General features: G+C 35.4%; 1 protein-coding gene across 7 annotated transcripts in view; it reads right to left on the bottom strand.

Moving 5' to 3' along the window:
• Positions 1 to 24,965, bottom strand: part of LOC134670168 (CUGBP Elav-like family member 4) — a 797,956-nt gene that overhangs the window by 240,232 nt on the left and 532,759 nt on the right. Inside the window, exon 1 of one of the 7 annotated variants that reach the window (XM_063528217.1) lies at positions 11,747 to 12,444. The exons of the other annotated variants lie outside the window; for them this stretch is intronic. Coding sequence (XP_063384287.1) covers positions 11,747 to 11,806 — 60 coding nt within the window. The 5' untranslated portion in view covers positions 11,807 to 12,444. Of the gene's footprint in view, positions 1 to 11,746; positions 12,445 to 24,965 lie in introns of those variants that run through there. 7 annotated transcript variants of the gene reach the window in all.

Here is a 24,965-nt window from a genome sequence, read left to right as displayed (position 1 = left end):
TGTGATGATTCAACTGTGAATCATTTTACTAGCCAAGTGATCTTATTATGTAGGTATGTGGCACATCTCTACGCAGGTGGACTAAATTGTCTACCTGCCCGATTCGAATTTTAAGGTACGTCAGTGTCAAAAGTGACGTTTTGGTTTGAAGCGCGTTACATTTGACACTGACATATCTAATATATATCGTATCGAGACGATACAAATTATTATTGTATTGTATCTTGATATTTGACGTATCTTAAAATTCGAATCGGGCCGTAAGTCTGTCAAAAAACTTGTAGATCATTAAAATTAGCTTGTATGAATGGTTGGGAGTCCATAGAGAACTGACATTTTTTCCGACAACTGCGGCCGCCATAACTAATGTTGATTAACCAAGTGGAGGGCTTTGTCACTATTTCAGTTTATATTTTAAATAGTAGTATGACTACTAAAACCACAAATCAAAATAATTTGATTTGTTCCCTAGTTGTATAGATGGCAGCACCATCTCTCGCGCTTTACCGTAATCCCGTAAGAGATTCATTTAGGAGGTGCAAGCACTTACTGCTAACCGTTTAGAGTTGGTCAAAGGCGCCTAGCCTTCCGAACATTGCATATAGTCGAGAATTTAGGACGGGTATACCGCCACTGCCGGGTAGCTTAAAGGTCATGGCGTTAGCTGAACCGGCCTCGGCCGTAGAAGGGCTTGGCCAACTTTTATTTAGTATATGATATTTATATATTTCAGTTTACAACTTAGAGCATTAAGTAACTGAAAACGTCATGGCTGTCATTTTCTATACGAAACAGTCTGCCGATTTCTGCGGGAGAGGGGACGTCAAATGTATTGCTATTTCTACATGATTTGTACGTAACGTCCGAATAGCCACGTCAGTTCATACAAAAGTTTGCACAATTGTGCAAGTTTTTCGGCAGAGGGGTAAACTCTTAAAGTCGACTCTAGTTATTGAATGCTCTAAGGTTTGTAGGTTTACAATGATGATAGATCCAGCCAGATAGATTCGAATGCGCCAAATCAATAATAGGTAACTAAGGTAACTTCGAATTTAATGGGGCTAAGAATGTTATTTTTCGTGAAAACAATCCACAGTTTCAAAACCAATAGGAATGCATTATGCAGATAATATCCAATGCGAGTGCATTATACATAAGACGGCTGCTTTCAGCATAACACGATCCAATTATACAAAGTAATATTTTTGAGGCTGCGAGTGCTGCACGTATTTTAACGTATCTGGAAGATTTATAAAAATGGATTAAAATATAGATTGTCTGACAAATATGTGCAAGAGTGGGGTCTATATTAGTTCGCATAACGTAAAACTTCTGTTCGCAAAGCGCTGGTGGCCTAGCAGTGAGAGCGTGCGACTTGCAATCTGAAGGTCGCGGGTTCAAACCCCGGCTCGTACCAATGAGTTTTTCGGAACTTATGTACGAAATATCATTTGATATTTACCAGTCGCTTTTCGGTGAAGGAAAACATCGTGAGGAAACCGGACTACTCCCAATAAGGCCTAGTTTACCCTCTGGGTTGGAAGGTCAGATGGCAGTCGCTTTCGTAAAAACAAGTGCCTACGTCAAATCATGGGATTAGTTGTCAAGCGGACCCCCGGCTCTCATGAGCCGTGGCGAAATGCCGGGATAACGCGAGGAAGAAGAGAACGTAAAACTTCTGTTCGTGAAAGTGACGTGCGTGCGATTCTCGAAAATCAAATTATAGACTTTACAGTACTACTAGTATTTACTTAAGGGTAACATTCCATTTCCAATGACAGCTGCACTACTGTCAATTTTACTATGGAAATTGACAATGACAGCGACGCGTTCAGTACCGGTAGTGCAGCTGCGGTTAGAAATGGAATGTTACCATAATTCGTATACTGAGACATTAAGAATCATTAATTCCAAATAGTTACCACCAAAATATTTTATACGTACCTTTACTAATAAAATATCAAGATAAATAAGCAGTGCCTAAGTTAAAATAAATCTAAAATTTAGTTCTATTGGCATGGTACAATAGCAGCAGCACAAACGAGCAAACTAATTGCCTGATAGTAAGCAACTACTGTCGCCCATGGATACCTGCAACATCAGAGGCGTTGCAAGTGCATTGGATGCCTCTAAGATGGAATAATGCTCTTTTCCAAGGTTTAAAGGTCGTATAGGCCCCGAAATACCGCAGTGGACCATCCGATCCGTCATTCCACCCACAGTTTCACGGTCTTCGGTCTCCAGTGGCGTTTCTGAGTCATCATAATCGAGTTTGTATTTTTTATATGATAGTCAGCAAACGAACAGACGAGCCCCGCCTGATGGGAAGCGGTCATCATCACTCATGGACATAAGTAACATCATATGAGCCACTTAAGCGTTGCCAACCCTTGAGAACCCTAAATACCCGCTTCTTGAAGAATCCCATGGCGTAGCCCAAAGGAAATACCTCAGGAGACGAGCGAGATGCCCGCTTATTCTTGGTGTGCCATGTATCTAAGCAGTGAGGATGAACTTTGCGGCTTTGGCGGCAGTTGGCTTGGGCGGTTGGCTTTGGTGTTTACATTATAATTCATATTTATTTAGTAGGTTACATGCCTGAGGATATATATTATGTCATTAGGTATTTCCTAAGTAAGAACACCAAGACATGGGGATATTAATATACATACCATTTTATTGTTAGTAATTTTGCCGAAATTATAGTTATTTTATTTATACATATTCCACTATAATACGAGGAGATTTATCAATAAAATATTCCTTAAATGAAGTTTGAATTCCAAAGCAATTAATGTCCCAAATTGGACATTAATCAATTTTCGATTAATGTGTTCCAAATGATATTTCAAATTATGCATGCTTGGAATATCATTTTAACATTATCGTTGTATTTGATGCTTAAGAGTGATCATACGGCTGTAGTATAATGTGTATTCGGGTTATTCCGACTACTTCAAAATGTCGGCTAATTCCGTAATTTACCCATAATTCAATCAATATAGAGTTCGTTTTTGGAATCACGCGACATTCTGAACTTTTCGGAATTACCCGAATACATCTTCGCTTACATTACACGAGGTAAAGGTATCCGTAACGAGGCGCCCACGAAACTTGATTTTTATTAGGTCTACTTATATTTCTAAACAATTTAAAAATTAATATGAATATCAAAAGGTGTGATGTTAATAGTTTTTTTTTTTTGGAAATGATGTACTGAAACATCCCGTTGAAGAAATTTAGTTTTCATTTCACTTTACTGCAACCCACAAAGTTATACTAATACTTGATGTTTAAACATTTTCATATATTTTAATAAGCTTCAAATAAAGCGCTCGGAATGAGTAGCTCAAACCAAACATAATGTTTAATATAAACTTTTGCCCTGAGCTTTGAAATGTTCTGCGGTGCATTTTATAGCGGGGTTGATACCTTCAGATGAAAAATGTAGCTTTGATAAAGTAAATTTTAGACTTATTATAGAAATTGTCCTAATCTGAAAGTAGCATTTCTAATTAGTGTGAGCCATTCATTTTTTAAATGAAGATATAAAAAAAATCACAATCACACAAAAATTAAATTAGAAATAGGTATTATTTATATAAAGGCATATTAAAGGCATTTTAAAAATCCGTGAATATCTAGAAACATATACACTTCGTGTTTTAATTGACAAACCACGTTTTCAACGCAGTCTATTGAAAAAAATGTTGGCAAAAATATGTACCCTAAATTCATTTTTATTGTATAACTTTGCCTTTATTATATAGGTATAACTTTGCTTTTATTACCTGGAATTATTATGTTAATATTTTACTTGGCCGATGTTGGGTCCAATGGACGAAGTAATGTTTCCCTACGGTACATAGAAAATACTAACTAAGTATATAACATAACAAGTTGAACTAAAAATGAACGATTTTTAATATTTATCATCGAAAATCATTAGATAAAATTTAATTCCCCCAGCCAACATGAGGAAACAACTCACGATTTGCATCAAATGACTTTGCCATTCATATTCGTGTATTAAATGCAAACTTGCCATCTGTTCTTTAAGTATAAAGAGAGCCTTTAGGTGTCTGGTGTGGTGAAAATGTATTTATTTACTTATTACAAATGTACGTGAAACACTTTTTATATAGCCTCCAGCCTTACTCAATTACCAATAATATTATCCCGTACACAATTAACGTATCAAACTTTCTAGGTACATCTCTGACAATTTTGAGATAAATTGATAATAGATTATTCCATTTACCAGTCGCCATAGCAACATTTCAACATGCCTCTACAATACCGTTACCGAGCCGTAATCGCATTGATGTACATTTCAGCCACAAGCCTCTTCAAACACATTGAATATAGATACACTTTAATCCCCCTGAAAGGTCTCATATCTCTGAAATGTTTGTTACATAACGCGCAATATGACAATAAAATGCATTTGATCGCTTATTTACTGGCGCTGGAAAGAGACAAGAACACTTGCAGTGGGCGTGACCCAGATTGTAGGCTGGCTGCAACACAGGTATATGCCTACTCGGTTATTATAATAATAGCTTTATTATTCTCTCCTCGTCTTGATAAATACGGGGTATGTGAAGTAATTTTGTGAATTGTTTCGGAGATATTAGAGTAATCAACGCGCTGGATTTATGTGAATTGGAATAATACGTATAATATAAGTAATATACGAGTGAAGTGTAAGATAAAAGTCAAGGAGAAATTTATGTGTTAGATACAGATATAAGATGGTTAGTTGGTTAGGTACCTCTGATAAATTAGAAGATAGCAAGGGCTTATCAGAGGAAGATATTAGGGTATTGTCATTGAAGAAATATTGAAATGATTGCCATACTAGCTATTGAGATCCTACCGACTGTGCCAAGTAATAAAAAATAACTTAACATTTTAAATATGTCGACGTCTTTATTTTTGTAAGTATCAAAAATTATAACAGTTAAGCACACATAAGTTACTTCTAAAATAAAGAAACTTACTTTATAAGTATGAAAAAAATATCATTTAATAAATATAATAAAGAACCATTAATGAATTGATCCCATCCTCAAACATAATAGAATGGCCGAACATCCCAATCTCAAATCAAGCCAAGGCAGCAATAATAAAAAACTTTCTTCATGAAAAACCGGCCATAGGTCGTAAAGGCAGATCAATGGCATTTAATGAACATTCCTTGCGTAATGAAAAGGGACAATGTAGATGGTATCTGAGCTATTACAATTATGGTTGTACATATATGTGAATTATATAAAGGCATGCGCAGACGGTCGTAAAACGGCGACTTCTAAAGGGCTGTCGTGGCTTCCAACCTCCGTGGCGACCTGACATAGACCGACTGACTGACTGGCTGACTGACATACATATTTGGAACTACGGATATTTAAATTTAAATTTCGACATAACTATCACACGACAAATACCACCAGTTCACGACAGACAGCCGGTTCAAAGCAGACGATGACGACAGACTGTACTTTTTGGACGTTGTAGTATGTAGATAAAATTAATATACTAAGAATAATAACATTACGTAAAATTATAAGTATTATGTTAAACAGTATCCTAACCTAATATACTCACTCATGTAAGAAATATATTAATACATTAATTCACCAAACTCTATATTAAATGTATCGGTTACATTTCTATTACGTAGGTATTTAATTTAACGTCAACATTATTAGCAAACTAATTACATTCAAACAAATGCTTCATAACAAGTTCTAGTCTATGAGGCTCTAAATACAAAATGTTAATTAACACGAAATACTAACAGACCAATAATAAAACTAAACGTTAAAATGTAACCAAAAGCCGACAGGTCAGCACACGCGACGTCGCCAATTACAAACCATGTAGATGCTTATCTTACATACATACAAATAATTTATGATCGCGCGCATTAACGGCCGTCAACTGTTTGTATGATAATGAGAAAAACACAAATAGGACGGCTTTGTGACATGTGAGTATAGTGTAGCAAATTGTAGGCGCTGTTTTAATGTGTTGAGTTGGATTAATATTGATTTAGAACGCGATGGTCTGGGCTGATTGTAGTAAAAACAGGATAGTAGCAAACAGAGAAGAAAGGATATGGTTCTGTATTGAATTAAATCGAATTTGAAATTGTAAAATAACCCTCGACAATTATCAACAGCGTCGTCTGTCTAGTCTAAGATCCATATTGACAAACATATTATGTTTTGATTCTAAAATGAACTCAAATGAGTTCATCCATTTGGGAGCAACGATTTCACTGACAGAGTACAGATATTAAACTTATATATGTACCTGTATAAATAAATAAATAAATATTTTAGGACATTTTTACACAGATTGACTAAGTCCCGCAGTAAGCTCAAAAGAAGTCTTGTGTTGTGTTGTGTTGTATAAAAAATAATATATATGAATGTTTTGACAATGACACGCTTTCGTAGCTCTAGATTGTAATCTTTTAATGTGTTGTGACTTTAAATGTTTTATTTTAACTCATTTCTAACTATATCTTCCAAACTACTATAACAAATTACATTTCCACGTCACCACCATCATAAATTCCAGTTTACTTATGACTAGAAAATAACACGTCACTCGACCGCAAAACAAATAGTGAACGAAAACAAACATGGATCTCTCATCGCCGTAAAAGGTGCCATATTACATCGTGTCAGCTGTCAGAGCTGTCAGCTTGGATAAACTGTGAGCCCACGTGGCCGGCTGTCTACACTTCGATGTGCTGTCACCTGAATGTCGCTTGGTGAGAATTATGTCAACAAGTGCTCGAACCGCTTTATTATCCCGATTGGAGTAGTTGTAAGTACTTGTAGTGCGCTAGTTTTAATTTGAATTTAAGACGATATACGACAGTATTCAATTAGTTTCATTTTTTATGATGATCTCAATATTTTTTCTTAATTTTACCTACTATTTTCGATAAAAAGATAACTATGGTCATATGAATCGTCAGACATAATAAAAGAAGCACGGAAGAGCAGATACTCGGGAAGAAGGTTCGAAGACAAAACCTAATTTGAATTTCGATGAGAAACTTAAGCATTCTTAGGGACACAACGTCAATTTTTTTAATAAATGTTTTGGCCATTAAACTAAAAAAAAACATATATACTTGGGTTTAAAAAATGCCTTTTAACGTAGTGAAAAATCAATATTGACAACCCCAGTGACATGAAAATTGAAACTATTGAAGCATGTCAAAGATTCACTTCTGTGAATTAATACTTGAATTGGATTAAACGTAACGGATTAATAGGAAAAAAAATCTAAGAAAACGATTTTAATTAATGAATGTCTGAAAAAAAAAGAAAAACTCTATGTTTAAATTTAAGAAACAAAGCATCTGTTAAGCAAGCTTCTAGGAAGACAGAAATTCCACAAAATTAAATGCCAGAACAAAACGCACTTGATAATGAAGCTCCAATTCCTTTACTGCACAATTGTATTCCATAAAAAAGGGGTTCCCTGACAGAGCGCGGGTGATTTATGGAACCCGGGTCCGTAGCGTAAGTGTGCGGTCTGCATGGACCCCCGGGAGATGTAGAGGTTATGTAAGTGTCTGGTTATTTACAAGCATTGCCAAGGTGGTTCTTAAATTAAATCGTTCTTCTGTTTTTGTTTTCTTAGAAATTAGAGCTTTTCTTAAGTAGGTTACGATGGTTGAAAAAGGAAAAATATTGTAAACATTTTCATCAAAAAATTATTACAATTTACTTTTATCCGTAAGTTTGATCAATTTAAGTAGTTGATTAATATTGTTAACTATAAAAATATGAAATTTTCTTTTTCAACAACAAAATAAAAAAACAGGTACCCAGAAGAAGGCACACTGGCACAATATAAAAAAAAAACTTCAACCTTTAATATCTTGGAAACCATTTATTCTGACCCTCAGTTGTTGGAGACTAATTTGTTGCAAATTAACTCTAGGATTACGTCCTTCAAGAAATACGTCCAATTTATATCAACCCTGTACAAATCTAAATTTAATCCTGCGAAAATGTAATTTAATGGTTCACAGGCTATGGAATCTGAAACTGAACTTCATTTTGAATCTCACCATCTTGATAAGAAAATTGTTATCTTTTTGATAATTTTACTCGGGTTTTATTACTAAAATTCCAAAAACATATAAAGTTTTAATTACAAACATTTAATTACATTAACTAGGTATTACGCGAGGCATTCTTAAATGAAGTGGAATTGAAAATTGCCCTTAACGATAGCGCGGCACGAAATGAAATGTTTAATTAATTTTTACAGACTCGTTTGAAATTTGATGAATTTTTCATTGAAACAACACAATTTAATAGTATAAAACATTTCAGTTAAGTGAAAAGTACCTATGATAAATAAGCACTTGTTAATGATTGTAGTTTGTAGTACAATCTTATTTATGAATAAGTGAGAGGTTTAATGTGAGTGCGACCTTCGAGTGTATTTTTTTTAAATTAGTATACGCCACCCCAAAGGTGTATACATAAAGGAAGGAATGGAAAAGTTTCCGATGTCCTGGTAGGCTTCCGTAGCTCAATTGGTTAAGAGCAACACACGGATTGCGGAGGATGCGGGGTCTTACGGGAAGCGGAACATTTTCCATTTTTTCCTTTAATATAAAAAAAAAAATTAGCGTCAATTCATATCAATGGGCTCCCATGAGCCGTGGCAAAATGCCGGGATAACGTGAGGAAGAAGAAGTGTCAATTCATATCAAAATGCGCATTGATTTAACATTTATTTATATTTTTCTTTAAACTTTACTGCAGAAAAATTACAAATGATGGACTTAATGCTCTATTTTCTACCAGTGACAAAGACATGTTAAACTGATGCAAGGAGAAAAGTAAAAAGATATTTCTTAGATAAGAACTATCACAAATAACTGAAATTGCAAATTTGATATACATAAATTCAGAGATGGGCATTAATCGATTAACTTTTTAATCGACTAATCAATCGATTAAAAAAGTTAATCGTCAAAATTAATCGGCGATTAATTTAATCGCGATTAATTTAGTCGACCTAACATACGATTGAAATTGAATTAATCTTAATATTAATCGATTAAATTTCTCGATTAACTCTCGATTGAAAGTAGACAGGACACTGGTGGTCATTTTTGTATGTAACTAAAAATCAAAACTTCTTGCGTACACATTAAAAACCATTCCAGTGTTATAAATGTGCTTCAATAGTATAAGATGGTTACATTGGTTACTATAATAATGCGGATAACTTAGCGCGGCATCTCTAGGTAAGGGTTTAGGGCTTGTAGCGCAGGTATAAAAATTAGAAAGAGAACGACGTATGTGTATGAAAGAGCAAACACATTACTTACCTCTTATCAGTTGTTTTCTATAAGGTTTCAACTTGTCAATGCAGTAATTACTTACTACTTACATCGAACGGATACTATCCTATCGAAGACGGTCGAAATTAATAGTCTCCAAGTGAACATACATAAAAATTCGTCTGTTACTTATATTATTTATAAATGTTTCAGACGAATTAGGCACCTCGTCCTTTTTTTTAAGTCGGTTAAAAAGACCATATGTATTGCTAAAATTAATCGAGAGAAAATTAATCGAACTAATTAATCGATTAAAAAAATTAATCGCCGGTAATTAGTCGACGATTAATTTAATCGTGACAATATTAGTCGGAGCTTTTCGACTAAAATTAATTAATCGTCACTTTTAATCGTTGCTCGCGATTAAGTCGGTTAATTTTAATCGTTAATCGTCAATCGATTACATTTTGCCCAACTCTGCATAAATTTAAACACTTTTATTTCATTTCTCATAATGAATCGCTATTATTAACGTTCATCAACTATTAACCTATCCCAGAAATAGCAATTAATGTATTTTTACTGTTTTGATCTAGCCCACAAGATACTGGCTTGGCTACCTACGCTACTTTGGTTGCTACGAATGTTTAAGATAGGGGATACGACTTGAATCGAATACCTATAAACTTAGAAACACTGATTTTGATATCTGATCTTCGAAATAATCTCGTTACTTCTTCGTTTTAGAAAATATTTCACAAGTTTGAGTTTAAACTTGTTCATGTATTTCCACGTATACCTAATATTATTATTAGAAGAAGAAGGAGAAATACATTAAAATACTTATTATAGTATCAATATCAAAATTCATCAAGTCCGCACTCCAAGGAAATGTCAAATTAGTGTTAGTATTATATTTTGACCGTTGACTTTTAGGATTTTAGATAAGCGTCCACAAGCATAATTATACTCGTACCTGCTTAGCTTAGTATAGTACCTTTTCAGCGTCCACTCCAAACTTATTATCCCTCATAATTGGACCAGGCGATTTTTCAAACAATCCACGCAACAATGTTTTCTTATCATGACCGTATTCACCCTTTTCATCAACAGCTCACCCGGCAGAAAAAAACGAGTTTACCCGTGGGTTAATGGTGCGTACGAGGATATTCTTTTACAAGTTTCGGCTAACTGGCCGGGGCATGATAAAACTTTTTATGTTGTGCTTATGTGACCCAACAGTTCTGGAATCCATAACGCGTTATGCGGTGTCCCGTAAGGCCGTTAGGTGTTGGGTCGACTTGAGGTTCGGAATTGCCGATTTTGTTTTGTTTATTCGATTTTCGAATTCGGAGCGGTCTGATTTCAAAGTCAATGGCTCAAGGTTGGTTTAGACTGAAGTTCTACAATAAGCAGGTACCTACACTTATTTCCTATTTTTATTTTTAGGATAATTGATTACTGGCGATTGTTTATTATTTCTCTTTTTAGTACTCAAAATCGTCATTCCGAAAAAAGCTTTTTTTTAATATGTAGGTAAGTCAAATACTTATTATGAGTAAGTATGTATATTTAAAAAATATTTTTCATTCTATTATGTTTTCATTATACATATTTTAAATAAATGTATATCCTAATTATATTTTTATGAGATGTCCTGGCCGCGTAGCCAAGATGCCTATCGCTTACGCTCCGTAGCGATCGAAACGCAAATGTCACTGTCGCACTAATATGGAAGAGTGATAGAGATACATATTGCTTTTCGTTGTCGAAGCGATAGCGATTGTAACCTTGGCTAGGCCGGCTGTATTAAAATGTGATAACTATGTTACCTTAAATGCTATTCTTCCTTCTCAATCGTTATCATTTTAAAGGATTTACTTTTGAATCTCACCATCTTGATGATAAGAGAACTAACTTACTTTTGTAGTATATAATTAGTGGCTATTTAGTATTAATATGTATAGTTACAGTAGTAGAGTAGTAGTTCTTAAACAAAACACTACATTAGCATAATTTAAAAGTACTATAATAGCTGTTTTAAAATTCTACTCAGTGTCCTGCTTTTGATTGAGGATGCTTATTAATTTATTGTAAAATACCACCAAAAATACACATAACCGTCTATAACATATATTTTAAAAATAAAAACGCAAAAATTAATATGTGAATATTTTATTTGGTCGTCACAATAAAAAACAAAAAAGGGAAGGGAACAAAATAACAAAACAAAATGTTATTAAATGTTCAATGTAATTAAAATACATAACTCCCTGCAAATAGTTGCTCAATCAACCTCGTAAATAAACAGAAAAATGCTCGCGATCTTAGCCTGAAAAAAAAAACAAAACCAAAATAAAAACACGCTATCAGCGATAATAAGTCACTTGGCAGATGTAAATAAACAGTACTTACAATAACAGGCGGCGGGTATTCAACTTTCGCTGAACGAAATATATCTACGAGATGAACCATATGGACAGATAATTTAGTAACAGTTTATGTGAAACTTTGGAGTAAACTACGAGAGGTAGCGGACGCGGGTACGGCGGATTACGGAGGCAGTGACACGTCTGTTCCGTGCGGCGGTGCGACGGCTACTGCAGGAGGCGAGCGCGGGCTACGCACGCGGGGGGAGGGGCACGCACTCACGCAGGCTTGACAGCCAATCGCGTGCGTGCGCCGCGCGCACCCCCGCCGCGCCGCACCCGCCCCGCGGGCGCCCGTCACCTCACAATCGATGCCCTATATTGCATTAATTATTTAGGTAACACGCAATAAGATAACGCGAGGTGGCAGATAAGGGATCTCTTCGTACGTTTAAATAAATCATCGTATCTTGGTCCACTTTTATTTTGAGTTCGCTCGCATGCCATGTGGGCAGTGGTAGGTATCATGGCCGCCCCACCTGGAGGCATTATTTACGTTGTCATTGTGCGTCGGGAAATTGTTTTTCTTATTTTTGTAGTCAAGATATATTTAGGTCCACAAAGTTATTATTCGAATACCTGGAATGATAGCTTTCACATGAAAAGGGTTTTTGTTATCACAGGCGTATTTCAGATTTTGATGAGCGTAGGTGGCAGGTTCTGAAAGGGATATCATATTGCGAACATTTCTGATTATGACGCCCCGCGAGCGCCCACGTACATTGTTTTCTGCATTTTTAATAATAAAATGACACTTGATCTCTACAGGTACTCCAGTTCATAAAATAAAGCTTTTATTTCATATTTTCTTTTAATAAAGTTAATGAAAAGTTTCATTTTAATTCTAAATCTTTAACTAATGACTGAAATGACTTAAATAAAACTAAGGACAATATTTATTCAAATTTAGTCAGTCAAGAAAAAAATGAAGTAAGTTTTACAAGAAATTATGAAAATATTATTCGAAAAATCAAGTAACGTTCGTAGAAAACTTTTACTCGTTTTTAAGTAGTTGTCGTCTAAATTTGTTCTGAGTTGATTTATAAATATTTCATTTAATAACATATTTTAATATTGAAATAACTTTTTTTTATACTAGATTTGCCGACATTTGTCGAATCCCAAGTTTTACGCGTAATATGTGCCAATTTAGTTTAACTTGAAGATGAAAATGTTTTACTGAATTATTTTTTTACACTTAAGTAAGATCTTATTCATAAATGGCCTAAATAATGACTGAAAAAGATTAAAAATAATATATTTAATATTGTATAATTCTTGTTTGCTCATATTACTTTTATTGCACCCACATTGACATTTTACTTTTAGGTCCTATTGTTGACTGAGTACTTAAAATCCACGAGGCATTAAATCCGCCTTTTGTACCCTTTTGATGTGCAATAAAGTTTTAAGTAATACAAAAAATAAAATAAAAATATTGAAAAATACATTGTAAAATATTGAAAATACCAAATAACGTGATGAACGTTGGATTAATATTGGATAACATGGATTAATACAAAATAAGATTTTTATAAGAACTGACGCATAGAAATTACGCGCACCTGCTCTTGTGTATCAATCTTTATGATTAACGAGTTTTTTTCAAGTGATATAGTGACATAATACTTTATTTGAAATATTTTATGTTTATCACTAAGAATCAAGTTATTTTTCGATTTTATTAAAACCGGCATTTTATCCCGACTTTGTATGACGGTAACGGAATGTAAGTAACGAAAAATCTACAAAAAATGGGTCACTGAAGTCGTACTATAATCGAAAAAGCTCGTGATTCAGAATAGAATTAACAAAAAACTACGAACAATAAAAAAAAGTGTACACAATTTTGAATAATATTATCGTGCACTGTGCGGCTTCCGAGGAAGAGAAAATTCCTCTCGCTGACGCTTCGGCTGTGGAATAAACTGCCTGTGAGGTCATCGTCGTCGCTACAGTATACTTAGAATTCTTCGAAAAAGGAGTGTAGGTACTCGCACAGGTTTTAAAAGGTCAGCAATGCGCATCTAACATCCTTGCAGTTGCATGGGCCCATAGACCAACGTGGTGACAAACAACGAAAAAATATGTGAAATTGAGGATATTTTTACCTACTAATTTAGAAAGTAGTGATCGGCCAGTTCGTTCGCGCCCGGGTTCGGCGCGCCTACCGTGAAGTCTTGTATAGAAGCGACCACTTGTTGCGCGGAGGCGGTGGCGTGTGCAGCGCCATTTTTCTAGCCGGCAATTTGTACACGCACGCTAATTTGGCTGAGGATTATGATTGATTGTTTGTTTAGGTTGTCTACCCCTGTTGTGTGTTGTTCTGTGATAAGATATATCGATAAGTGATAATTTATTTAGTTAAGTAGGGGCAATTGAACTGCTTTTGCATCGTCAAATTATACAAAGGTTGATGGATAAAATAATGTTCACTAGAAACAGACGAGTATTTAAAAAAAATCTTACCTAAATGTAAACCTCCTTCATTTTAAATATTAATTTTAAAAATTAGTCTTCATTTAACTATAAAAACATATTTTTAACTGATTTTGGAAATAGATATTTTTTTACTGCACAGCACAACTGAATAATTGAATATACGTCTAAGATGTTCAGATTCATTAGACACTTTAGGTAACTTAAGAATTTCAATCGTAGTAGACTGATCATCAATTAAGGTTTTGAGTCTACTACGATTGAAGTTCTTAAATTTAAGTGTTTCTTAAACTACACGTTAAATAAACAATTAGATATGATCGTGACCGATAGTATTATTTAGAACGTCCTCTCTCGCTTTGTCATCGCTACGGAATGTGCGGAAAATATTCGAACCATAAATTTCAAAAGTCTGTAGAAAATTCATTTCAAATTCATGAGTGAAACTGAATAGCATCGAAGCCAAAATTATTTACATTTAAAATTATGCCTGTTATTTTATTTTGCTTAAAACAAAATTTAACGCTGTATTTAATTTACTGCAAAATTTGAATAGTATAAAAAAAACAGAAGTAATATGAAACCGGGCTGAAATATTTAGTTTCACATTGAACACTAAAACATACCAAACCGTAAAAAAATCGCTATTGTGCGCTTTTTTACAGCAGTTTGATTAAAACAAACATCAAAACTGAAACCATTTTGATGGCAGAATAATATTTAACACAATATTACACATGTTTACACTTTCACCTTACTCCTTTGTAATAAGGCGAAAAATGTAAACATATCTTTGACGTCGACTGTACCAGTATAAGGTTATTATTGTAAATAAAATCTACATTATACTTACACCAAAAGATTAGGCAAAAATGCTTTCTTATGTCTGTTCTGGTGTCGGGTATTTTGTGACCAGTTTCGATTATTATAATATGGATTTTATTTGTCAATTCAGTGTGGATTTTATATTAGTAGAGACAGACAGAACCTTTTATATTAATAGAGATGGCACTAGCAGTCCAATAAAAACCAGACAAGTGCGAATCGGACTCGCCCGAGGAGGGTTCCGTACTTTTTAGTATTTGTTGTTAAGTAAGCGGCAACAGAAATATATAATCTGTGAAAATTTCAACTGCCTAGCTATCACGGTTCATGCGATACAGCCTGGTGACAGACAAACAGACGGACACACATACGGACAGACGGACAGTGGTCTTAGTAATAGTATCCCGTTTTTACCCTTTGAGGGTTCCACCCTAAAAAGTAATCATGACACCATGACTGACTGGTTTCCAGTTTTGAATGATTCACGGTTGGATGCTGACACGCAATAATGTGTCAACCCACATTATTTTTTTAATAAGATGTCAACTCAAAAAATTGACGCATAAAGTTGACATTTTATTGCAAAATGGATGTGGGATGACTCATTTTTGCTAAACATCATCCGGTTAGTTTCACTAGATTTATATCGACCGGGATCACGATCCATATCCCGGTCGATATAAGTCTAGTGACTGGGTTCCATATTGCATTTAGAACTTAATTGCATGCCACTAAGACACGTCTTTGTTTTTATAGTCCACGTACCTTAAGTATATTTAAATGTGGGAGTCCATTTGGGCGTCACCTGGCCCCGCTACGTGGCCCGCATGCCGAGACGATGGGGTAGTAAGTGATTTTACGGTCGCTGCGCTTTCGATGTTGGAGATTTTAAATGACATTTCGCCATTTTGTAACGCGCATTGGGTGTACAGAATTGATTGATGTAAAAGTGTACCTACACACATACCTATACTAAACCCTCTATGATGCGTTAGAAAGCGCAAATTACGGCCACCATTAGTGTCCTTGAAAATGTTATTATTGCGAAGTAATAACGTCCATATGAGGACTTAATGATGTCATTTAAATTTTGAACGTCTCTGTGAAATAATGAATTTGATTTGACCTCATTTCTAGTAGGCACATTTATTAGTAAAGATTACTTTTATTGTGATCAAATGCCGCCACGCAAAAATGCTAAACACATCATAAAGAACTTATAATATGTCTGTAGGTAACGATAATTCGTGGATTTGCGTCTAAGATTGGGTCAACTTAAAGATTCATCAAATACTCCAAAACCGATCTCCTCAGACAAAAACCTATAACTTTAACTCAAGACGCCGCAATGTCTGTGAGGAGAGATAGTCTTGGCTGTCGTGTTTGGCTTAAATTCCTCGGCAGAACAGCAGTTCATCATGACGATTAACATTCCGATCCTAATTAATTATGGTTGCGATCTTAGGAGACATTTTTTTAAGTTGTTAAGAGCCACAAGACCTTAGCCGCCGCCATACTTACTATAGAAGTTCCGCTCTCAATTTACAACGACATGTTTAAATTTCATGAAACTTGGCATGAAAAGTTACTTAACGTATTTTATTTACTTTTTTATTACATATAAATGTAATATCAACTTCCGTTGTAAAAATTATTATGTAAAGAAGTATAAGTGAGTAGAATTTTTGTATGTAAAACTTGTATTTGCTCTAATTTCTTTGTGTTATTGTCAAATTCCAAAATATACCTGTATTTTCATGTCAAATTTCTCGTTTTAAAATGAGACTGTAACTTCGATTGTATGGCGGGAGCTAGGGTTGTGTGACTCTTATGAATTAAAAAAAAATATAGGGGTAAGTCGGTTATATTGTAACGCCGCTTAAATCGGACCACTTCTAGATTTTCTATTGATCTGACAAGTTTATTAATAATAAACATTACATAATATGTAATCAGAAACGGCATAGGGCTTAAAACTAATGAAAGAGAGAAAACATATATTATTAATTATTGTCAGTCTTGATCTAATATATACGGTAAATAATATTTAAACTATCAAAACTACATAAATCTAAAAAAGTTGAAAGATTAAAACCAAAACTACAAACTACTTACAAATAAAAAATGGCTACAATTCGGTGCCTTGTAGCAAGGTGCCTAGAAGGCAGGCGGTATTGCCGCGTGGGACGGTTAAATAGTAAATACTTGCACATAAAAATTACATTGCAATAAACATATTTCCAAAAATTTTGTTAAAAAAAGCCAGATACAGTCCACATCCACAATATTCACATTCCTCATTTAAACAGCAAAAGTGCTCCAGCGGCGTTAGGAGCCGTCACCACTAAACGCTTCGTTTGGCTAATTCTCCAGCCTCGCTTTGAGGTCAATCGAATTGTACCGAGGCAACTGGGACCTTCTTAAATAAGACTACCCTCATCCCTCCCCCTCCCCCTGCATTAAGAGGACAGGGGACTATCGATTCTCCATACAAACGTAGTCCCCATTTTCCTCCCTGGATATAAACATGGTGGAAAATATTTTTATACATTTTGATTTAGGTATCTTAATCATAGCTATGCCCATGGTATAATAATATACTCCGCCTGGTACTCTCTTCCCGTCTTTTCTAGGTCACCTGACTGACATAAGCCTACGTAATCATGCGAAAGCGCTATATGATAATATATTATGCGATATCGCTATATATAGCGGCCATGTTATTGTGACGTAGGCTTGTGTCACTCTGGGAAGAGAAGACCATGTTTAATTAGACTGGCTATGCCCGACCGTTTAATTTTTTCCGATGTTTACTTTATTAATAAGAGTTAGGAACTTTTAATTTTTTTTATGAAACCTATTTTTGCTTCTAATTCTTATAATAACCATCCATCCATTCCATCCATTTTTCCATCTCACTCACACTTGCACAGTAGGGGGAGTGGTCAAGGTATAAATATGGCCGACCATTCTGGACACGTCATTCCGTTGCCGGACGTCAGACCGTCAACAGCTCCTGAGGATGCCTCGTAGAGAGGCGAAACACGTGTCGAGTATTATTCTTTTGGTGGTGGTTTGTTATATTTATTTGCGTATTTATTTTTGCGGATGGAGGGTGGGAAAATTAATTGCATTCAAAAAATACGCAAGTAAGTATAACGGGTTAGCACTGATTGACTAGCACGTTATCTTTTTACGCGGATTAGCAAAGTAATATTTTGGTTTTGATTCTTATAATAACTAAAAAAATCTAAAAAAAAGAAAATCGGGCATAATACATTAAATTGTGTAAAAATATTTTCAATAATGTTAACATCCAGAGAGGAAAATCGGAATACGTTTGTATGGAAAACCGGTTCCGAGCCGGTCGTCCCCTTTCGTCTTAAAGCGAGAGCATTAAACCTCTGCGCTGCGCCGTGAGTAATGCGTATCATTTTTTGCCGCTCCCTACCTTTTTATGTTCTACGGAGGTTGGCATTATTAAAATTTATAAACATATAATATGCTATCAATAACTGAGATGTACGGTACGGAGCTCGTGAAATATTTCAGTGGTTACTTTGCTTTATAAGCTGCGATAGACTGGAGTTTTGGTTTGGGTTTTGTTTAGGCCCACTTGCACCATCCTACTAACACGGGGTTAAGCGGTTTAACCATCAACCCAGTGTCAAATTGTACTGGTAACCATGGTACCTAACTCCAGGTTTAACCGGTTATCCCCGGTTTACTGGAATGGTGCAAGTGGGGCTTAGTATGATAACTTTTTTTCTTTGCTTATTTGAGTGTCCCACAGTTGGGCAAAGGCCTCTCCCCTGGTTCTCCATAAAGGTGACAGTCCATTTCCAACAACAGCTGCACTACTACAGCTGTTCATTTTACTATGGAAATTGATAATGACAGCAGCGCGTTCAGTACCGGTAGTGCAGCTGCGGTTAGAAATGGAATGATACCATAACTCCCGATTTTGTGCTTCCTCCGTCAGTTGTAAAGGAAGGTGTAAAAGTCGTCTCGATTATGACTTGAAGTTTGAAAATTTGTTCTTGATTTGACGACCATGAACACGAACTTCAGAAGTTATAGAGGTGTAAGTGTCTCTAGTTTTGTCCTCATTTGTTTTTTTTCGTGTACATTTTTGTACATAGTTTCAACTTTAGTACTTTTTACAAACGGTACCATTAACGAAGCCTGGAGGTCGATTCTATTTTAAACTGGTTTTGATACGACCTTGACGAACGTCTTAGGGCCCGATCCGGATTTTGAAATAGACATCTATTAGATATCTTTTAGACATCACCAAGATACGATAACGATATGTTTAAGATCTAACCTGTCAAATTTGGTTGCCCGAATTGCGCTGCAAAAGAGAACTAGTTGATATCTAAACTATAACGTATCTAGAATGGATCTAGTACGTGTCGTCTCTTGTGAATATCTTGAAGTTCGAATAGGGCAGTTGGTGATTGATGAGAATTCCACGCACGACTTTCACTTCATTTCACATGTACAAATAAGCGTGAGCGATCTTCAAGGACGTATCAAAGTAAGATCAAGACCATAAACAATTGTTAAGCTTGCATCGGGCTCCAGTACATTCAAAAGTTATTCTGAACATTGCGTATAACTTCACCTTCTATCATTGCAGGCATAAAATCTGTTCAATTATAGTGCAACGTTATATTACTTTACTATTTTAGTCGATACAAACTTGGATATATCCGCTGCACGCTGCAGAAAATCTTTATCGATGATACCAAAATCTTACCTGAAACAAAAATATGGAGAACATAAGTATTTATTTAGAAAAAACCCTTTTTTTCAATTACCTAGATATGATAAATTTTTCTTTGCTTTAAGAATATACATTTTTATTCCAAAGAATAATACAGTAATCAACAGCAACTCTAGATTTGATAACATTGTCATGTGAAGGTTTATTAAGAGAGAAGCTTGCAGTTTTAAAATGATTTATCTGTAAGTTTTGGAGAGTTCAATAATTACTAGTCTTTTAAACGAAGTAAATAAAGTACTACCTATCGGGTTTGAAAAAATACTATAAAAGCAAAATTATCACACCAATTCAAAAAGTCTTCGAAGCATTCCCACTTGTAGTTACAGAAGGTAGAACATGCATAGAGAGCCAATGTCTCTCCCAAAGCTATGATCATTAAAAAAAACTTAAAGCGACGGGGTAGAAAACAAAGACAACGAATAATCTTGCACAATTTCCGCCACGTCAGTCATTCGCGTTCGGTTCGGGACGAAGTCGCGCCAATTCTGGCTCGGAGCAAAACGTCTCAGTTAAGCGATGACTGAGTCAGCGGAACGACTTCTTTGCAAGTGGCGTGTTTGGAAAATGGTATCTTTTAAAAACTACAGTTTTGTCGGTAAACAACTTAGAAAAATATTCTCTTGCATCAACTTAAATATTTTCACGCCTCTGTTCGGAAATGTGGCAATAGATGGTCTAAAACCAAGCTGGAAAGTAGGCAATAGCTGTAGCACCTGAAGCACCACTACTACAATGTTTCATTGTTGTCATCATCTGTCATTGGTGACAGTTCGCTACAGCAATGAGTATCATTTAAAACATAAAAATCAATAAAAGGTCTTTTTTTGCGCAACTTTTTCCTTCAAAAATAAAATTAGGTTATTTATAGCACCAATTTCTTGTTTAAAAAAAAAAAGAAATATCAAAACCATTCACTTCAATTTTTTTAACAATTATCTATTCAGTTCACGCTTATGGCGTTTTTTACTTTTGTAGCTATTTGTGGTTTTATTAGCAAAAACGCTTCTAATTTTAGAGTCGGTTTGAAGCAAATAACAGAAAAACGCCTCTTAAAAGTGGTAAAAAAAGTAAAAAAAGGCGGGATCTGAAAATACCTACTGAATTGGATAGTGTAAATTATGTTTGACTAAAAAATATAAGAAACGCGTATCTACGCTCGCTATAAAAATGAGTTCTTCTAGTGAAGAAAATGATATTCTTACGCCTACCGAAATTCAAGAGACAGTACAGGCAGTGGCTAGTAATTTGCTACCAGAGAAATCGCGGGCTAGTACTTATAGTTATGCAAATGTTTTCTTATTTCCTCGCAGTAGTCGTGAAAAGCACTATGTAATGCCTCGGCCGGAAACGCTAAAGATGGACTCGTATTATTCGAGGGCCTCCACTAAGGTGTCGGCCCTCGAACTCACTCGTCCATCTTTTAGCGATTTTCCGTCCTCTCCTACAATGTACTATTATTACCGGACATCTTTATACAAACCGACTAAGCCCCACAGTATTGCCTTTTTAGTTAGTGTAGCCACCGTTGGCGCTAGTTGCATATGCAGTTGTAATGCTTAGCCAAGGTATGGTTGGACCGGACCGACGATACAGTGTTGTGAGCCCGATGCTTTTTTTTTATGATATAGGAGGCAAACGAGCAGACGGATCACCTGATGGTAAGCGATTACCGCCGCCCATGGACAACCGCAACACCGGAGGGGTTGCAAGAGGGGTTGCTTGTTTTATATTTATAAGAAGAAGAAGAAATACATTTATTTTAACGTCACAACACAGTACACGAAAAAAAAAGAAAAGCATGCAGACATAAAAGTATGCTTGTAGGTGTTGTTCTTAGACAACAATATTCATAATATTTATTTAAATACATAGAAAATACAAATGACTCAAACAAATACCTGTGCCCATCACACGAATAAACCCAGATTCATACCCAGGACCATCGGTTTCATAGGCAGGTTCAATAGTGTCACTTCCGACAAGGCCAGACCGGTCGTCAAAACGATATTGACAACAGAAATATTCCAGTTATTAAAAAAAAGTTTCATTGCTCCATAGTACCCATAGACTAGGAATCCTTTAGACCGAGTTTAGAGCAATTATTTCATGCAACCGATGATGCCAAAACTGCGGGGGTGCGCGGGACGAGGTGAGCGAAGTCCAGTGCCTTTCGACTCGAACATGGAGTAAAATTACCGTATGCGTGGCAGAGGGGGTAGCGCGACTATGCTCAGTCTGGAGGATATCTTGTCTGTGATAGTACCTATTGATTGGGTACGATAAAACGTCAATCCTTTTCCTTGCTATTACAATATTTGACGTTGTGAACATGCGCGCAGTACAGATAAATCGCTCGCGGCGCAATTCCCTTGGGGTCATTTATGAGCTCAGAGCTTTTATAGCTATCTACGTATATATTATAATAATATAGCTCCCGGACCAAACTATCACATTCTCCACAAATATTAGCCGACGCGGCGGAGAGATAAAGTACACTAATTATATTAACTAGCTGCGTCTGCACAAATTGCACTGAAAACGGAAAAGTAACAGATCAGTGGATGATCGAAGTTTTTGTTTATTCTTGTTTATAAGGGAGACCATTAAAAGTTCTCTAGACTAACTTTTAACAAGCCATGATCGACAGATAGACGTTTTTCTTGTTAGCGACTCGCAAAGATGTCAACTTTGTATGTTGTATCTTCGTATCTTAGTTTTGCTTACACGTCAAGGCAGATAAGGTATACATTTTAAAGTTTTGAGCACCTGGTAAATAAGAGGAACACTCATATTATATTGTCTGCTAAAATCATTAAATTTAGTTTTCCCATTGCCTGTCCAAAGTGTGTCAATAATATGAAAAGGAAAATGTCGATTTGAATTTTAAAAATAAATTGTATATTTTATATTATGAGAATACTTTTCATCTGAGGAATATTGTATAATATTCAATACAATACAATACAATACAAATACTCTTTATTGCACACCTCATTACAGAAAACAATACAAATAATACAGGAAGAAGAGGTTAAACAACAGGCGGTCTTATCGCTAAAAAGCGATCTCTTCCAGACAACCTTTAGGTAGCGGAAATTAATAAATTTATGTCATGTCAATATTCACCTTCATTGTAAAAATAATAAAATAGAAATGGAACTTTCAGGTTAATTTACATTTTCAAAAGTAAAACTGCCTATCGTATCGTGAAACACTGGCGATGCTTACGGTAAAGTATGGACGCTAAGCAGGAAAAATTTCGTACATTGACCCGCCATTTACTATCTCTATCGCAAGCGCATAGTTATATGGCTTTTCCGCTCCCACAGTGGCATTAACCGCCGGCACATGGGCGGGACAGCAATACAATTACGCGCGTGCGATAGAAATAGGCACAATTTACAAATTCAATATACTTACAAAACCTGCTTGGCGTCCTTAGTCTAGGTACTATTTTCATACGTCAACGTAAACTCAAAGAAATTTTCAACGTAATTCTAAGAGATTCCGCTAAGTTAGTATTAACATTAATTACTGGATTAATCTAGGTCCGACCGGACCAGAAACTAAAATAGAACTTGCTCAAACTCCCGGATTCTTAAAACTAGCACTCTGCCTTTGTTCCTAATGACATTTTTAAGCTTTATGGATTTTAGTGATATCAGGTGACTTATATTTTAAGAACTTTATATCTGGGTGGCTAGCTGGCTAGCAAATTAAAATGAAATTACGTTTTTACTATGGCTTAAATTCTAAGATTATAAGGATATAATGGTATAAATTGCGTATTTTATATTGCATAAGGGTACTTACTTAAATCAATAATAGAGATATAATAAGTATAGATACACACACTGTTTTGCTAATTAAGTATAACATTAGCGCACAAGTTATATAATAATAATGACAAAAGCATGCGGGTGTAATATCTAGGATTATGAGCCTTAAAGCGGTTCAATAATGTTCCACATTACGAGCAAGTGCGTTGAAAAATCTTACAATGCAAAAACGCCCCACTTCCCACCCAAGGCATATATCTAGTCCCTATAAACACATGGCGTGTAACAAAGTTGAGTTACTTTATTCAAATATGGCGCATACCCGTGCTCGTGACGAAATTGCTTCTTAGCCATAAATTACAACGACACTAGCTGCGTTTTTGAAGTTGATATTACTTTTCAAGACGCTACGGAAGCATGGTGACGTATAATATCACATTATTTGAAACTGCGAAATAATGTTATGCCTGAGCTACTTTTGAAATATTATTTCAAACGTGTAAACTTATATCATGCACAAAGGAATATAAGGTTACGTGCGAAACTAGGTAATATTGTGTCGATTACCGCGATTGTTACTCATGAATTAAAACCATTTTATGGGATTATATAACGAAAAATAAAATTTCGAATAATTCTGACTTTACCGACCCTATAGCATATGTGGTCAACGGGAGACGATGGTCTCATAGTCCTATGTTCTTCTTCTTTATCAGATGGACTAAGAAACATTTTAAACTTAGGTAGGTAAAACACCGGTTTTTACGTTAGAGGTTAAAAACCGGACGTATATTCGATCATTTAAACCCTCTTGCTAACAGCGAACAAGTGAGGCGTCCTAGGCCGAAACAATTGAATGTCTAGTATAAATCCAGCCCGAATTGTTGAAAATCCAATTTTTCGTTGCACCGGTCTATACCTTACATCTCGGTTTCCTCTCGACTTTCCTATTTCCGTACCCGATTTTAGTGCACATAAAAGGGTGTTTTTGCTTTGAAGTGTGGCGGTTACTTCTTTTTGGAACATGTAGGTACTGAGTATTATTTAGTATAAAGTGCAAGACCCACAGCCATATTCGAAATTTAAGATACGTCAAATAATAGATATGGAAACGATATGGATCGGATATGTCAGTGTCAAACAAGTGTCACAAGTGAGGTGTCTACAAATAAAAATGTCACTTTTGACACTTATTTGACACTGACATATCCAATCTATTTCGTTTCCATATCTATTATTTGATGTATCTCAAAGTGCGAATATGGCTGAGACTCATCTCGAAGGAATCATAATTTATTTATTGAAACTCAAAATGTAAAATACCTGTGACAAAAATAATCGCTATTAACTTTTACGTCAGCAATGGAACTTCA

The sequence above is a fragment of the Cydia fagiglandana genome, chromosome 1 (genome assembly GCF_963556715.1).
Source record: "Cydia fagiglandana chromosome 1, ilCydFagi1.1, whole genome shotgun sequence".
In the NCBI taxonomy this organism is placed as follows: domain Eukaryota; kingdom Metazoa; phylum Arthropoda; class Insecta; order Lepidoptera; family Tortricidae; genus Cydia; species Cydia fagiglandana.
Note: the sequence above shows the minus strand (reverse complement) of the source record. Positions and strands in the feature narration are given on the sequence as shown.